We start from the raw sequence: 18048 nt of genomic DNA, 5'->3' as shown, positions 1-18048 counted from the left end.
GGAGCAAGGATTAAGAGAAAATTAAAGTGGGATATCTTTGGAGCCACTTCAACGTTCAAACGTTCGGGGTGACCCCGTCTGGTGTATCATCAGTCGAATAAAAACCTTGACATCAAGTACAGTGGGCGAGGGAAGAGCAACATCAAAGTTAATGATCCCCAGACCAGGGGAGCACCTACCTTCTTAAAGCTGAGCCTACACTTTGACACCTTGACCCTTATCTTAAGGAACAACAAGAAAGCTGCATTTTCACTTTAACTACTTTAGATCTACATTAATCCCAAGCTTTATTGTCTGTGGGTTTGTTGCTAGAAGGGCAATTAGAAAACAACTACTCTACTTTACGGTTTCTTACATATGAATACTCAGAAAATGACTTGGCAGAATTCCTGCCTTCTAAATGCCACAGCTGGGAACAGACACGTTGGTCCAGAGGATCTCCAGACACTGTATGGGTAGGATACCAAATTAATCTTTTATTGAGCATACTCGTGCGTATACAGTAGGTCTATTTAGTTACCACTAAGCTTAGCATTTTATATATCTTTGATTGTTAGACTGTACTACAGTACATTTATGACGAGATTGTGTGCACATTATTTCACAGTGCTAGGTTATGAATTTGGCACATTTCAGTGTACAGATCTTTGCAACACTATCAGATATCCAATAAAAACATTTGAAGACTGCCATTATTTCATATAATTTGTTGGTTTATGGGTGGTTTTTTAAAAGAGAACAGTCCTGGCATATTCCTACAATTTCTTCTCTTTAAAGGTGAGTTTTTGTTTAAACAGTGCCAATACTGTATGTTAAGCCTATCCTTTACTTATACTCATTTTGAATATAGGGAATTAATATAATTATCAAATCAGCAGTAGCCTTGCTGCCTTGTAATTCTATGAAACGAAAATTATTTTAAAATGTGCCTAATGATTTCAAGCAGCAACCAATGCTAATACATCCCCAGCATTGCTGTTTTTTGTGTTATAGGAGACCTGCAGATTATCAGCACATTTCATTTGTGAATCAGTTAACAACACGACTAATCTGCACGCATCACTCATTATGATTACTTACATCATTAGAAGAGCTAAGTTTAGTAAACTGGATGTTGGCTGTTTTTTCTCACATGGTGTAATATGCTAATTATTCTAAGCCAATCTGCAAACTCATTGCCTACCCACAGGATTGATTATGTAACTCCTTCTTTAGGAGTACTTTATTTTTGCCTAATGTAATGAGAGCTGAATATTGTTGTTTATGCCTGGCTAAATATCATTCCAGAACATGGTGTGATTGAGTCACCAGACTGAATAATAATGAAATGAAACCTGATTCCTTATTAGTGTTGGCTGTGCACATAATGGCTGGGGGTGCTAATCACTTTTAAAATGTAAATCTATGAAAACTCAGAAATAATTTCCTGTTTCTCCTTTTGAAGTGAGTGACTGTTTCTGCTGCCTTTTCTTCACAAAACTTTTCAGCACAGTCTGTCACCTGGATGTGCCAAGCAATTATGATGCTACATACCCTTAAACGTTGGGCCACTAATATATAGTAGAGTATCTTTATTTAGGAGATTGTTTTGTTAGTTTAACACTCAAATAACATTGTCCTGTAAAATCACTGGCACCTCACATGAATTTTATATCTAGAAAATTGTATGTTCCATAATTACTGTATAGTATAGTATATGTATATTTTCCATATCACAAATTGCAACCTGTTAGTTGAAATCAAAGGAGAACAAGACTACATTGCTTAACGGGTTTTACAATTGAGTGACCTTTATTAGTCTGTATCTGTAGGAGTATCTGTACCTACATTTTCTGCAGAGGCACGCATTGCCACAATAACACAACATTATTTGTGTTACACAACATGACTAAAATGGAACTTTACAGATTTTTTCTTAAGAGGTTCAAATGAAGACTTGCATCAGCACCAGAAGAATAAAAGAGAATGTGAGACTAGGTAAAGCAGGTAATTAAATGTATTCAAACAAGTTTAAAATGTGAATTGAGAAATCTGGAAATCTGTTGAGGCGGAAGTCTGTAAATGACTGGAGAGGTGAAAGAAAGCAGTCTAACCATTGCAAACTGGAGGAAGATACAATCCTAGGTTAGGATAATCTTAACATCTGATTTTCCTGAATATCTCATATGTCTAAACTGAGGCATTATTTCACAAAGTGAAATGTACATTTTCTATAACAAGCAATAGAGTTGGTCCATGTTTAATTCTTCAGCCTGGAAATGGCGATCTGGATTCTGGATTAGCAGAAATGTGTAACAGAAATGTACAGGAAACAGGTTCAGCCTTGATTATTTATGAACAGTAAAGGAACACAGTCATTACATTTACAGTTTCTGCAGCGTTTGTTCATTGAAGAAAATAAAAATCATAATGTATTTCAATATTTTTTACTTTCTTTTAAACAACAATGGTTTATATTCTTGCTCATTACTTCACAGAAAAAATAGATATATAATTATTTCACAATATCAGGAACAAACAAAGGATTTTTTCCATTAAATAGTAGAATGGTGTTCACACTTTTGTCCACATATCCTTTTATCTTTTGCCCAATAGATTTTTAAACCCTTTTATCAGCATTTCATAATGAATATCATCGTCATTGATGTAAAAAGAAGTGCCTCTAACGGACAAGGCTACATAATTTTAACATAAACATCAAAACACTATTGAAGAAAACAGTTAAGTGTTAATTGTGTTCACAACCGACACTCTTCATTTGTGTTGAACCTGAGTCAAGTGTATTACAGGAAACTAGCGCAAATGTACTAGATCGCTAAGAAAATGTGAGAAGGTCAAGAAATGTCCTTTTAAAAAAAAGTGTTAACACAGGATGCTTTCTCCTACATGTAAGTTCATATATAGACATTTTTAATTTGTTTAGGATTTTTTTATTATAGGTGCTTACAGTTTAATGTTTTTTTTTTAAGTTTGCGTGTCTATATGTATTAGGATTTGCTGAAACAGCATTACATCTTAAGAACAAAGTGCAAAGTAAAGACATACTTTCTTGTGTTATCTCAGAATATTTTCCTTACCAGTTTTTGAAGGTTAAATGTTACATATCTGCTTGACATTCCTCCATAGGAGGACTTTGTAACATACAGTATATTAGACAGAGATTTTGACTTGGATTTTTCTAAAGAGAAATGTGTTTGTTCCCTCATTGTAATTCAGTTGTTTGCCACTCTGTATCATGCAACACAAATTAATGTGATATTACTTTTTAGAATTAAAGCCAAGCATGAATAAAGTATGAAATATTATAGAAATAGTAAAATTCCTAAAGGCTTAGAAATAACTAAGAAGCATTTCATTTGATTTGAAGAATGTGGGAGACAATGTGAGCAATAGCTATTTTCTGGGTTATATTTTAGTGGCTATCCAAAGCTGCTTTTGTAATTAAGCCTTCTGCTTTATTTCAACATGTGAGTTATAGGTATCAGATTCCTCTCCCCCCATTTCTTTAGAAAACACTAAGGTCTGTGGGTTGGTCTACCAATGACTTCATGTCTTCATTCCCTTTTTCTACCAGTCAGTATAAATTGAGAAAAACATCTGAGAAGCTCCTGTTCAGCTTTACTGCATGAACACAGGGTGACTCATAACTCTTTGGAAGAAGGGTTCATACTGTAAGTTTTACATTTACTGCCTACCCAGTAGTTGTTCAGAAGTGCTTTTTATTACTAAAGTGATCAATTAAAAAAACATGGTTATAGGTAATGGTTAACATGGATTTGGAGAAAGACAGATCTTGGTGAACTGTTACCAACAATAGTAATGGACACAGTGTGGGCATATGATATGGTATATTTAAATTTCCAGAAGACTTTTGATAGAATATCCCTATATGGTTCATTCTTGAATTGCAAGCAACAGACTTTCAAGATAATCTGAGTGTTTGGATTGAGACCAGGATAATGAAAAATTACACAGAATTCAGATAGAGGTTTAACACTCAAATTAGGGTGATGTAATTAGAGGAGTACCACAGGGATCTGTACTACGACCACTGCCCTTCCTAATTATAATCTGTGATCTACAGTATATTCTGTTATAGTTAATAAGGTAGTCAAATTCACAGATGATAGATAATTAAGTAGGAGGATGAGCCAACTTTAATATAGACAAGTGCCAAGTGTTACATACAGGTAGCACAAATGTCATCTATAAATATAAAATGAGAAACAATGAATTTCTTAAAGTCAAGGTGGAGAGGCAAACAGAATGTATAGTTAAGGTGTAGAATTTAAATCAAGGGATGTTATGTTAAAATTGTAGAACGCAGAAGTTGGATGACATTTAGAATATTGTTTACAATTTTGTACAGTACATTATAAAATACTATTCTGGCTCTTGGTTGTGGGGGTCTGGAACATTTAGTTGCAGTACAGCCATGTTCCTGAAGTTGATATTCTTTTATTTCAAGAAACAACTTGGATCAAATAAGCAAGATGGGTTAAATGCCCTTGAATTTCAATAATGTTTTTAAGCTAAAGCATACCTTGGATTTGGTGCAATTCCCCTTAGTGTTTCAAATTTAAAAAGGTAAATTATTAAGTGTGATGAACTGCTGGCTGTTGGGTTCTTTCCTGAGAGATTAACTGATTAAAACTGCACTTAAAGGTAACCTCAGGAGGATCCAGCATTCATCTCCATTAATTACCACACATAAAAAAGAAAAGGGATGCCTTTTAAAATGGCAAAGTATTATGTGGAAAGATTGATTAAGAAAGAGAGACTGAAATTCAATATCCGAGGACAGGAGTTCTTTAACTTGTTCCACTTATTATTTTTCAGTAGTTCAGTCAATTTCAACAACAAAGCGAGCTGATGAATAAAAAGCTGTAGCATTTTTAATACTTTGTTGTTAACTCTCCTGGTTGAGGTAATGACAGTGCTGACTGAGGATCACAACCCCTCTCATAAAAGAGGAATGAACCAGGTAGGCAGCTGCAAGGGTGAAGTTGGGGTGGTGAAGAACTAGAAAAGAGTTGAAGGCAGCCAGTAAGTTTGTATACACAGATGAGCGGAAGAGCGAGATTGGAATTTGACCTCCTCCTGAACCTCTGTTAAATATCACCATTTTTCCATCCCAAAGATATGCAGAAAAGATTAAATGTGGTTAACGTTCACAACTCAAGCCCGCCAATCAGGAGCCTGTGACTGAAGCACAGCCAGCTGCTGTTTATTGGAGCCTATCTCTGTCAGAGCTGTGCCCTCACTCAGGCCCTCTGAGGTGCCCTAGGGCTTGTGTCATTTCCCAGCTGAGCCATGCCGAAACATTTGCTGAAATTTCACCCCATCCTCGCCATGTGACTCTACTTTCAAAAACAGTGCATGTTTTATAATTGTCACAGGTATTATACAGCTGAAATTTCCCTTGGTCCAATGTGGCATAATATACCACTAATTTGATTAAATATTTTCAATTACAGATAGCTGTATTGTTCAGTCTAAGAAAAACAACAGAACATTATACCTTAATGGGTTTCGATATGATTGTTAAATCAAAACTTAAAATACTAAAATGATGAGTGAATCTGTATTTTTTAAATAGAAATGGCTATTGAGTCACCATATTGAAATACAGTACATAATGACATTATATTAATTTAGATGAAGTGACTGTTTCACCAGTGGCATCACAAAATTGAAATAAAATGGAAACTGAATATGTGCCCATCTGTTTCCACAGCTCTTTTGCCGAGGTGATTGCTCCAGTGTCCTCTAAAACATCAATGTGAAAACAAAGAGTCCCACAGGATCCTGCAGTGTATCCGAGAGGTAGCCCAGGCCGGTCTTTTAAAATTGAATTGTTTTCAATTCTGGCTAAGCCAAAGCAATCTCTCCAGTGACTTTGTTCTTTGTTGTTACTGTTCATTTTCTAATGACTGGCAGAAATTTGTTCTGGTTTTGTTGCATCTCTTAACATTGCAGTTCCCTGAGGGAAATTCAATTCCTGTGACCTTTTGAAACACAAGGAGTAGGAGTTGCATGTGTTGGGGGTATGCACTGCTCAAGCCTGTTTGTGGCCAGGAAGCACAGTATGTGGTCACCACCTGCTTATCTATTTTCTTCTCTTGTAAACACAAAGGAAAAAAAAATTAAGCTGTCTTTATGGAATAACACAGTGCATTGGTTGATTTTATATATAATATGTTTATAACACATATATTTTAGGATTCTAAACAGGAAGGGGACAGATGTCGTGCTGGTACCCTAAAGAACCTTTATATTTAAAAAGACGATAATGCAGTAATAATAGGCTGTGAAAGGTGAGGAACTGTACCATCTGTCTTCATATTGTCCAGTAAGTGCACACAGCATACGTCCAGATCCCAGACGTTCCTGGTATTTAGTGCTGGGCTTTCGCCAGATGAAACTGTTGAGTTTGGCCAAAAGTGTGGAGACAGGGGAAGACCCCCATATCTGTTTTTTCTTGTGGGACCTGATCCCAGACCTGCATTATAGAATTAAAGGCTTGAGAATACAAATGCTTTACTGACAAACCCATCTCAAACCCTTTACGGCTCTTTCCAGGGCTCCAAGATGTTCATATTTTTGTTGTTTTTCACCATCTCCACAAGCCGAGAGGGGTGATGTGTTGCTGTACAGTACTGTATATATGAATTCACAAATCATTTAGATCCATGCATTTGTTCTCCTCCTTCCGCTTCATCTTTGACATCTGTTTTCATGACCGCTTTCGTAATTCCCTGATACATCATCCAAATGCATCCAAAATAAACTAAGCATAAACACACCCAGTGTCATTCAGTTTCATCGGATTTCGTATTTTAGCACCCATCTTTATTTCTTAAATACTGTTAGTCATTTTCTTCTAATTCTCTAAGCTACATTCACCTCGCTGATTAATGACATAGCTGGGTTAATATTGTATTATATCGCCCTCTGCTGTTGCATCTGTTGCATGTTCAGTTACTTTATACTGTAAGTCTAGACCAGTGGCTCTTCACTGCTGTCTGCTCCCCTTTGGTTCTCACAATATTATTTCTCACACAAAAATCATTAAAATTTAAATGTTTATTCCTCAAAACTAAGATATATATAATAAATAATTATCTTTCATTCTACAGTAATTTTAATTTTGCAGTAAAATTAAGGATACATGAAAAAAATCAGCATAATGCAACACTGAATATTAATAGTACATTATACAAACTTTTGTATATGAAGCTCTGATTTAATTTAACTAACTTATATCCAAATACTCTTTTTACTGAAAAGAACTGTTACCAGACACATGCTCTATGAGCAGATATCAGCAAGGGCCACTTGTATACACATATTTAGCATTGTACTCAGAGATACAGAAACACTGAGAGTATATCAGTTTTATTATTGAATAATATTCATTCACAATGCATTATTGCAAGATGGTACAGTGACTTTACAGGAAATTGTTTGTGAACTAAACAGCACCCAAACACAAGCAGAATGCTGAAAGGTTCATGTGTACAAACGTAATATATTTTCCTCTACTTAGAATACTTTCACTGACACAGAAAGCATAAAGCCTATCATGCTGCTGTTTTTTTAAAGGACATACATGTACATATTAAGTTAATGCAGTAAAACACATTTTCTAAAATACCTGGGAAGAAAACCAGATACCTGTCCACCAGAAGTAACCCTACAATACACACATATAAAATAATAAGTAATGTCTTTTTTCCTTCCCAACCTTGATATCCTAATGGTGTGATTTCTGTCTGGGAATGAAGATCATGTCCAGAGTGTTCCTGTCCTCTACCGGTTGCTGAGAGAGGTTGTTAGTGTGTTTGATACTGCTTAAGCTGCACCCATTCTGCGGACTCACTGTGTATCTCTTCAGCAGGGTCACTAGGATGGCCTTCATCATCACCATGGCGATGTGTTTCCCAACACAAGATCTGGGCCCAGAGCCGAAAGGCTGGAAAAAACGGCTGGGTACCTGTAGTGAACAATAAATAAATGATTGCTTCACCACATCCATGGAAGGATTTAGCCAACAGACTTTGATTCACACACACTTATGCCACAAGAAATGTATAGTAAAAACAATTAAACCAAATTAGTGTGGACTTGGAGATTCAAACTGAGTGAATGATATCTTGTAGAATTTGTTATTGATAATTCCTTTATTTCTGTTTCTAAAATACATAGCTCACCACTTTCATTGGGAATTGTATTTTATTTCTTCTAGAAACTCTAAAAAGAATCCAATCTAGCATTCTTCGGCTGCATTACGGAAAGGCAAAAAGTGTTGGCAAGACTTCCAAAATTCTATCTTACATTGTTCTCAAAGTTTTCCAGGCTGAACTCGTTTGGCTTGGGAAAGAACTCCTGCCGGTGCATGCGCCCCATGTTTAGGATGATGTTTGTCCCCCTTTTCACTCTGTATCCCTCGATGACATCATCCTCTAATGCTCGCCGCATTGTGAAGTCGACAACGGGGTGGAATCTCAAACACTCACAGATAAAATTCTCAAGGACTTTCAAATTTTGCAAGTCACCATTTTGCAAATCCTTATCTCCTAGAAGAAAACATACATCACTTCAAGGCTTCATTCATATTTATAGATCATAAATGTTATAAAAGTAGTATATAGATGTACAGAAATACAGTATATAGTATCTCCCTGCAATTATAGCTAGATTAAGAAACTGCAAAAATGATAAAACCTTTCTTAATAAGTGGTTTAGACTAGCTGAATGATTCTGAAGAATGAATAAAAGAGAGAGCTGGTTTATAGCATTAAATCTTAGCCTCCTCTCAAAAACCCTGGCTCAGTGATTGTCAGTTTCATTTAATCTGCAGTCAGTAGCCCGAATCAAATTTGAAATAATTATAGGCTTGAACTCAGCTTGTCAGTTTCTTTATCTATGTCTTTGGTAAAGTGGGCTTGCTGTATCTCTTGCCATTTAAGCAAAAAGAAACGATTGCAAATTAACTTCAAGTGTGTGCTTTCACCCTTTTTTATAATCACAGACATTTCAAGCTGTCTTATCTGCTGATGCACTTACACTATCAGTGTTTTACAGCTGAGCCTCAGCAGGTGACACTCACCTATTAGAGTGTCAATTTCCTCAAGCAGCTTCTGTTCCACATCCGGGTGTTGTTTGAGGAGCATCAACATAAAATACAGGCTGACAGACATTGTGTCAGGTGCTGCTATCAGCATCTCCAGCACACACTGGTTCACATTGCCTGAAGACAGATCTCCATGATTCTGGAACAGCCCAAGCCAGCAAGACTCACTGATGAGCAAGTTCTTTCACAATCCAGGCAGTGCAACAAATCCATGTAACATCAACACATAGATTTCATTTCCAAAAGTGAACTGGGAGTGTGTGCCATTAGCAGATACTGACCTCGGCAAATATTAACTCTGACGTGAAGTCAATTTCATCCAGTTTCTCAGTTTCCAGCAGCAATTTCCTCTTTTTCTCAACAAGCCTCTCAATGGCTTCTGGTAACTCCTGTCTGCAAAGGATTGTGATGTCTTGAGTATCAGTTGATTTAAAATCTGACACATTGTAACACTGAACAAAGAAACTGTAAAGACTCTGATAACTGCAGGTGTCCCCAGTGAACAAAATCCAGAGCAAGTGTTGACACAAAAGCACAGATGCAGTAGCAGTACTGTGAGGGACTGTCAGAAGAGATCTGAGGTCTTGCCATATACTGTAGTACTATATCTAGACTGTCTTCTGTTAATAAAGAAATTGTTACTTTTACCTGCAGCATATTTTCCTAAAATGGAACATGTAAAGGTTTATTCCATGCTGGAAAGAGAAGAAAGGAAACACAACGTTTTGGCTGTGGAGCCTCTTCGAGTGTGAAGAATGCTCCACACCCGAACAATGCTCCATAGCCGAAACGTTGTGTTTCCTTTCTTCTCTTTTCAACATGGAATAAACCTTTACATGTTCCTTTGCAGCCTGTGCATGCTGATGCAGCTACCTACTTGAACTATTTCCCTAAAATGTCATGTTACAATAGTTCTTATATCATTAAGTTATGATGTATCCCAAAGGAGACACTTCTGTTGTACACTTGAACAAGGTACTTAATCCAGCTCCTGTAGCTCCAGTCAGCCTATCTTTACTGCATGTATAAAAATGGAAAATAGATAACTGTATAGCAATCCTTTTTAAGGAGCTTCTGAATGGCTTTGGAACCCTGTCATGTCATTGAAGGATATCCTGGCTTCCGTCAAGAAAGGTCTGGAATAGACATTCAGGTCAATTAGCTACTGTACAGTACTAACTACCAAACATAGAATGGATGGATGAATGGCCTCTTCTCATTTGTAATCTTGGCAAGATTAATAAATCCTAAATAATCCCTGTTTTCATAAAATAACTGCTTATTTTACTGCTTATGTAACTTAGAGTTACCTGTGAAATTGTGATACTTTATTTTAGGAACTGCAAAATGACACTATACTATATTAATAATACGTCAACTTAGTACAGCGTTAGTTGTAATTTACTTACGCTGCTTTGCTGTGTTTTTCATACAACCACTTGAATTTAAAGAAAATGTCTGGCTTGATCAGAAGCGCTTGCCAGGAGTCAAAATACCTCTGCGTTTTATGCACAAGGTCCTCTTCTGAAATTGGAGACAGATTAATCAAATGGAGGAAAACAGCATACTTAAAATATTATATAAATATTATAACTACATTTAATAATTACATTTATTCCAAATAAATACAATTAAGGAGATGTCATACTATAATAAAACAAGTACTACATCTATCTGTCTTCTGTCAATGAATTTTGTCAAACATTTTATGAAATAATAGTTTTTATTTTCAATGAGTGGATATGCCCCTGAAGGATTCACCTTCACTAGTATTACCTTGACTGATGTTAAAGTGGGAAGTTTGATTTTTTCCCTCTATTTCCCATAAAGTTATAATTAAAAAAAAAGTTGAATAAGCCTTAGAGAACAGTAAGAAATCTTAAACTTCCAGAGCACAAAAGAGTAACAAATCATTGTTGAGGAAACTAGAAAAAATACATCCATTCATCATGGAAAATAGTATATTTCACCTTCTAATCCTGAATACATTCCAAGGATGGTTTAGCTTCAAATATCTTTAATCTGTTGGGTTTTTTCAACCTACAGGTTCTGATCCATGACATTTTTCAGAGTATCACTTCCGTTTTCATTTGTTAACTTACAAAGTTTTTGGAACATTCAGGTGTATAAAAAGAGGTAGACTGTTTTAGGATCTGAGCTCCCTGCTCAAACTGAGAATAAATCTACTTAAAACAAAGAATTAAAACCCATAATTATATTTGTTGCTATTTGTTGTTATCAGTATTGCCTCACAAGGTGAGACCACCCCCTTTCTAATTAAACGTGCAAGTTGAGCACTCTGAAGGCCTTGAAGGGGATGCTACAGGTTAGACAGAAAACTAAAATCGATGAAAAATGGAAGAAAGCCACCGACCGTCCAAGGGAACTCGGAGAAACAGCCTGTTGTTGATGTCCATTATGGTGCACCTCAAGAAGTGAAGCACGTTAACCTGCCCCTCGGGGTTGCTGACAGTGTGAAGGCAGTCGAGGTGCTTGTTAGTGGACACGGCACAGATCGCCACAGTCTGCTGAAGTGACGGACCTGTCAGGGCTGGGGAAAGGTGAGACAAGAACAGAAAAACTAATTGGTCGGATAAATCTCAAGCGCTGCTCGCGCACAAATCCCGACAAAATTCTTAAACTACAGACACATCTCTACAGAGGATAAAATGGGTGTCGTGGGAATCGCGTTATTTGAGTCTGGACAGAAGACCGCTCACAATTTTATTCATCTATCCATTATTTATGGCCAGTTAATTTAATCTATAGCAGAGTGCACAGACATGATCTGAAGTGCAATTACCTGTATACTGTATAATGGGTCAAACAATAAAAAGGGTTAAGACAATAATTCAATATAATGCAATAACTGAATAACATGGTACATGGTGGAATGAAACATGAGCATCTACATCTAATTTATGTTGGTGAAACAACAACAACAACAACAACAACAACAATAATAGTTTATCTTATCTTAATTTGTCCAGTTCAAATAACTTAACATTCAGTTATAATTAATGGTTATTGTTAGTAGAGCAGGTACTGTCGGCAGTAAAAGTGTGTGTGGCATTAGAAAAGGCATCTGTTGACCTACCTTTGGCAAAGTAAGTGCGGACTGTTTTCCAAAGAGAAACATTAGAGTTAAAAATAATGCCTTTTCCGTACATCCCAATACATTGAAGTCCCTTCTTACTCCCAAACCGTGAGATGTACTGTCCGTGTTTCAGCACATGGTAGACAGCCGAAGATCTGCAATATGTACACATAGTGATTTATTATTAAATTTAAAATAACAGCATTAAATGAATGCAGTTTATTTTTCTCCACCCAAGGCACTTGAAGGCTTTAAAACGAACGATTAACTAATCAACCACATTGACATTCACTACGTTCAATGAACAATTACATTATTATTATTATTATTATTATTATTATTATTATTATTATTATGTCGACATGGATACTCTTTAGTGTTTTGAACTTTTGAACTTTGCAGACCAGTCGATGTAACCGAGGAACAAGGTGCATTGTGGGACCGCACCTCAGACCGGTAGGCTTTCCGTACCCACCCGCTGAGGATAAGTGTTTCCTCTCCGTTGATCCAGACCCTCGCAATGTCTCCGTATTTCTCATTGAAGTAATTGGACGCCGTCCCTATTCCCAGCCACAGAAACCGGGCGTAAGAAGCGATGGGCCCAATTCCAAAACAGAATGAAGGACCTACCATTAACAACAGAAAACAGATGCTTACAGTGGGGCCGATTCCCAAGGAAACCTACCGAAAGCTTTATTGTGTAATTGCTGTGTAGGAAGGGTGAGCAGACGCAAGAATGGGAAATAAGAATGCATCCACTGTAGGGATAAAAAATATTACTTATACAGTAACACGATGTTAATAATATGATTATTACATCTTTAAAATTGCTTGTTTTTGTCTTGCCTACATGTACATTTTCGACCATTTGTATGTACACCACTTAACTTTTCATACGTATTACATTGTATGGGCATTAATGCAATTGCAAGAGTAAAATCCCAAAGCATTTCTAAACCATTTTTTCTATAGCCTCAGTAATACTGGAGTGATGCTGTTTAATTAAGCTACTGGACCAAATACAGAAATACATTATCTTCTCCGGCTTCAAAACGATGATTTCTACTTTTGCAAGCGTCCGAAATAATTTTTCATTGTTAATTTTACACTTAAGCTTTCAGTATTTTAGATTCCAGTATTATTATTTGCTTTCTTGACTGAGGGTATAAAACTGCGGTGGCCCAGTGATAATGTGTTATTTTTATATGTTAGGCTTCTGCCATTGGGAAGTGATCTGATCCTTGTTAGAAATACTGTTTGAAACAATTAGTTTTGGGAGAATTAAAATGCATTGAGTGGTTTTGATTGTTTTTTTTTTTCAAATTCAATTATATAGTTTTGCATTTATAACCGTTATATCACGTGGAAACCAAGTAGGTGTAGTTTAGATATCTCTAAACCATGCAATTAAAATACCAGTTACAAAAGACATTTCAATTGTCAAGGTCGGTAGTGAGCAGTCATTTGAACATTTCACATTACCTTGTTATGTTGTCAAGCAGTCTTACATTTTTATTTTAAAGATAATAGGTTTTAAGCTGTTCTTTTGCAAATGGTACACTATATTCTAATTTTGGGCTTCTTAATACAGGTCTGCACTAAATACTGTTTTTATAATGAAAAATACATGCCTCTTACCTACTCAGTGCTGTTGCACCGCAAGATGGTGCAGCAGCACACAATTACCTCGATATCAATGCACAGCCAGGACGAATTTGTGAACAGAAGATAAGATAAAAAATAATATTTTATACACGTGTTTTCAACCTTTTCTCAAAATCCGGAAAGAGTCATCGAACTGAAGGTGTCTCAATCAATTTAAGTTTAACACGGAATTGTGGTCACCTCAGCAACAGTTTTCTGCCTAATGCCGCTTCACCGATTGCCCCTTCATAGAAATTGTCACCGTAACTGATTTGATATACTACAACATATATGTTTTTAATTATAATTATGATAATAATCATTGTTTCATTTTTTTGTAGCTGTTCTAATCACGAAACGTCCTTTTAAACCAAAATTCATATCAAAAGCGAGAGCTGCAGATGTTTTGCAAGCTACCGTCTCTCTGCTAGACAAGTGAAATAGGACGTGGGCATTCTGCAAAACCGAGGTTATTTGAGCGTTAGTTTACGTGCGTCGCAAGTTGCTAAATAAATTAAAATCTGTGTATTTTAAGAAAATATGGTTATTGGAAAAGTATACGTTGTTATGTTTTATTTTTTACACCAGCGTTAACTGTTTTCATGTCAGTCTAAGTTGTATATTCTTTACTTACAACAGCATAGATATTAGCATAAAGTATCATCCATCGTTAAGTATAGCTGTTACACAAGTGAAGAGCTCACAAACGGTTTCTGCTGTATGCATGAAAAGCTATTCACCTGGTATGGACTGTTTGGCTCTGCAGTTCAATGCCACCACAAGCAGACCAAGCAGAGGCAGAAGGATGGCTGTGGCCCCAGACATCATCTCCGGAGTTACATCAGTGATGTTGTGTGAGACTGGATTCTGCATCTTCACCATCACGTTATCCAAGGGTACCTGTTTCATGTTCCAATTAATGTATGAGAAAGATGTGCTGCCACACCAACACTGCTTTCGCCAAGAATTAATATGTCAATCTGTAGCCTGAGTTCAGCACCTCTGTAGCCGGCTTTCCTTATATACTAACAGAATTGGTTATTAGACAGGTCAGGGTGATTTAAAAGTCAAAATAAAAAAGATAGTTTATTTCTATTTCTAAAAACAATCCTGGAGTAACCTTGGTATTAAGTGCCGTTGACTTACCCACAACACTGTTCTTTTTTCATCTTTGTCCTTGAAGATCAAATAGTGACGTCGAGTTGGTACACAATGTTAAATGTACAACCAAAACATACAGACATGAAAGCTTTTGAATCTGATTCCTAACGTGTCGTTGTTACAGCTGTTTGAGTGATGGTTTCCAGTATTCACTTTTCGGTGGAGACTAAACTTAATTTTCTTATAATTTGCTAAATTATCAGGGTTAGAACACCTGTTCCCTATGATTCAGCTTCCTTGTCAGCTTTGACACACCTGTTCAGTTTTCTCTTCCGTCAAGAGGCTGCCTTAATAGTCTGGGAGATATAAAAATACACTTTCTAACTCCATTGTTGACTACAGCAATGGTTCTAATTATTCTGCAAATATTGTTATGTTCAGTATATATATATATGTTTTGTTTTGGACATCTTTTAATTTTATCCTTCAGGTTAGGTCTTTGTCAGGAGATGGAAAGGAATGTTATTGATAAAACAGCATGTTCAAAATAGAGAAGAGCTTGTTTAAGCACTGTTTAGCAGTAAAGGAAATGCTCCACATTTAAAACCTCTCTAAAACATCATAAAAAAACTTGTAAAAGCAAATGACTCCCAGAGTCTGATCATCTGAATTATGGAAAAAGAGGTTCAAGTATTCAATGTCACCTAATGGCTGTTAAATCCATGTTGGAGAAAAGACAAGAAACCTGCTGATACTTGTTTAGATATATCAACCACATGTTGCTGGAATGTGTTAATTCACTTTTAATTTCCTTCTCTTGTTTAGCACCATTTCTGTCAAAAATGCAATAACAATGTCCTAATTTATTTTCAAATAAATTCATATGAAACTGCAGTTTAATATCATTAAATAGATGTCAAATTAAGTACAAATCTGTAATCTTTTGAATTGTCAATATCAAATAAATTCTATAAGGATTCATCTGCGTCCATTATTTGGATTGATTCCTTAGAAATATTTTGCCAGCTTTCTAAACTAATTTTGTTCAGTAAGACATGACAATATTTACTTTGACACAGTTTGTCTTAAAGATAACCCCACCTTCAGGAAAAGTAAACTTAAAAAAATATTTTATTTATTTCTTTCCATTAATAATCCCTAAAATATACTTTAGAAATGAGAAATTTTCTAATATCCACTGTAAATAAGGCAGACGTAAACACTTATAATTTAATTTAGATTCAGTGTAGAGTTGAAGAGTACATACCGTTTCTTGGTGTCAGGTGGCTGTTCGAATAGAGAATATCTTTGACTGTTTTGCAGCAGGTATTTATATCTCTTCAGTTCTTTTCCTTATCAATTAACATTTTCTTTTTTAAAATCCCTTTTCTTCTTTCTTTTATAACACGGTGTATAGCTGCTAATTTACTCGTTGCCTAGATACAGCTGTAGATTTTGGGTACAAGTGCCATTACCAGTAGAAATCTCCCAAATTTTGCACCAAAGCCTCTTCAGATTGAACAATGATGCAGTGATGCAGAACCAAGTAGGACAAAAAAAAACAGCTTTCTAGAAAAGAGTTTAGAAATTAGATTTCAGAAGGATGAATGCTGTTGCTTAATTTTTAGTGACGGGCGTACCTCACTGCTGGATTTGTATAAAAAAACAAGCCAATCCAATAATAAAAGGTGGAGAAACAATTCAGGTCAGTTTTATCCAGCAAATCCTGAGTGAACTGTGGCACATGAATGTATGAAAGTTCTCAGACCATTAAGTAAAAATGTAGTCTACTCAACAAAAAGTGTGCTCAATATGGAACTGCTTTTCACCATGTACTGTAGATTCTTCACACTAGTTTATGGTAGAAAAAATAAAGGGCTCCTGCTTGCTGAAATCACTCTCAACCATTTTTACATCACCCACCCTAAAATAAAAAGGAAGAGAAAAAGGAAGAGAAGAGTAAGGTGTATAATATTGTTCCTCATTCCACAGCTAAATCAAAAGAAAATCTATTTTAAAAGAAAGATGCAATGAAATAGGGGGAAAAAGTGTATTCCCAAAGCTTTCAAAGTGCTACTTTTCAAGTGGTCTTTTATGGGATCATACATAAGTGTGGTCCACAAAGCTTCATTACTTGAATGTTTTGTAGTATGATGGAATTTATATACACTATAAGTGATGCATTGATTATACATAAGATCTTGCAAATTGATCCTAGCTCTTTGTAGATGTTCCAAAACTGTATGTCATGATTCTGTAAATATAGGGGCTTGTCAATACTGGAGTGACGATCTGACACCAGTTGTAAGGCTGATTTTAAAAACCCTTTAATGTAATTGTGAATTAATTCAGGTGGATAGCTGCGTCAGCATGCGTAGTCTGCAAAGGAACAAGTAATACTGTAGGTTTATTCCATGCTGAAAAGAGAGGAGAGAAAACACAACGTTTGGGCTGTGAAGCCTTCTTCAGGTGTGCCTGAAGAAGGCTTCACAGCCAAAACAGCATGGAATAAACCTATTACTTGTTCCATTGTGAATTAATGAATGAGGTCGCATCTTTGAGGACAGAAAAACAGAACATGGCTTTACTCTGATACCGGTACAATTGGCGATTCTGGTAAATGCATACACACTGTTGTAGCTTGAGTCATCCTGAATACAAACAAAGCAATCCATGGCGATGAATGTCAGCAGAAAGTTTAGATTTTGTTATTAGTACAATTTTCTAGCCCCAAACCCCATTCCCTTCACTCCCCCTTAGTTGTTGTTGTGCTAAAATGTGACATTTTACTGTGGTAGGTTATTCTTAAGCTCTACACTTTCAAAGGCAGCATTTAATTGAACATGTATTTGCTAAGTGAGGCGTGATCTAATTTAGGTGCTCAGACGGGCCGATCTGGAGCAGTTGTTTAAGAACATATATTTCTTGCTGACAAAAGCCAGATAAAGGCCTAGTTAACTGGTAAATATTGTACGGTATAATGAGTTGGTGCTTAAGGTCATACTGCTTTGAGTAGCTGGCGCACAGCTAAAGAAGGTTTTGGCTTAACGTTGGTCCAGGTTTTTGTGGA

At 36.1% G+C, this 18048-nt stretch overlaps 1 protein-coding gene and 1 long non-coding RNA gene across 3 annotated transcripts; one reads left to right on the top strand and one right to left on the bottom strand.

The window, feature by feature from the left end:
• Window positions 1-215: 215 nt before the first annotated feature.
• LOC148658998 (uncharacterized) lies at window positions 216-8996 on the top strand. The gene is made up of 4 exons (XR_015940285.1): window positions 216-777; window positions 3575-3671; window positions 4928-5046; window positions 5738-8996. It is a non-coding gene; the product is annotated as an uncharacterized LOC148658998 (long non-coding RNA).
• On the bottom strand, window positions 7383-16483 carry cyp19a1a (cytochrome P450, family 19, subfamily A, polypeptide 1a). 2 transcript variants are annotated; one of them, XM_088640879.1, is made up of 10 exons: window positions 16246-16483; window positions 14618-14777; window positions 12709-12859; window positions 12234-12388; window positions 11511-11687; window positions 10546-10660; window positions 9418-9529; window positions 9113-9275; window positions 8338-8579; window positions 7383-7996 (listed from the first exon to the last, which is right to left on the bottom strand). In XM_088640879.1, the coding sequence occupies exons 2-10, from the start codon at window positions 14757-14759 to the stop codon at window positions 7757-7759; spliced, it is 1497 nt and encodes a 498-aa protein (XP_088497005.1). In that variant the 5' UTR covers window positions 14760-14777; window positions 16246-16483; the 3' UTR covers window positions 7383-7756. The 2 variants fall into 2 exon arrangements, with proteins under 2 accessions (XP_088497005.1, XP_088497004.1); XM_088640878.1 differs by lacking the exon at window positions 16246-16483 and having other exon boundaries at window positions 14618-14786.
• Between the last annotated feature and the right edge of the window lie 1565 nt (window positions 16484-18048).

The sequence above is a fragment of the Lepisosteus platostomus genome, chromosome 7 (genome assembly GCF_059453375.1).
Source record: "Lepisosteus platostomus isolate fLepPlt1 chromosome 7, fLepPlt1.hap1, whole genome shotgun sequence".
Classification (NCBI taxonomy): domain Eukaryota; kingdom Metazoa; phylum Chordata; class Actinopteri; order Semionotiformes; family Lepisosteidae; genus Lepisosteus; species Lepisosteus platostomus.
The sequence above is the reverse complement of the archived record's forward strand: the minus strand, read 5'-3'. Positions and strand labels throughout refer to the sequence as shown.

Excerpts from the sequence above, each read along its gene's own strand:
- cyp19a1a (XM_088640878.1), bottom strand. The coding sequence starts at position 14,786 with ATGAAACAGGTACCCTTGGATAACGTGATGGTGAAGATGCAGAATCCA. Across the intron at positions 10,661-11,510 it reads TCTCCGAGTTCCCTTGGACG|AAGAGGACCTTGTGCATAAA; the intron begins GTCGGTGGCTTT and ends CTCCAATTTCAG. Across the intron at positions 8,580-9,112 it reads GGAAATTGACACTCTAATAG|GAGATAAGGATTTGCAAAAT; the intron begins GTGAGTGTCACC and ends GTTTTCTTCTAG.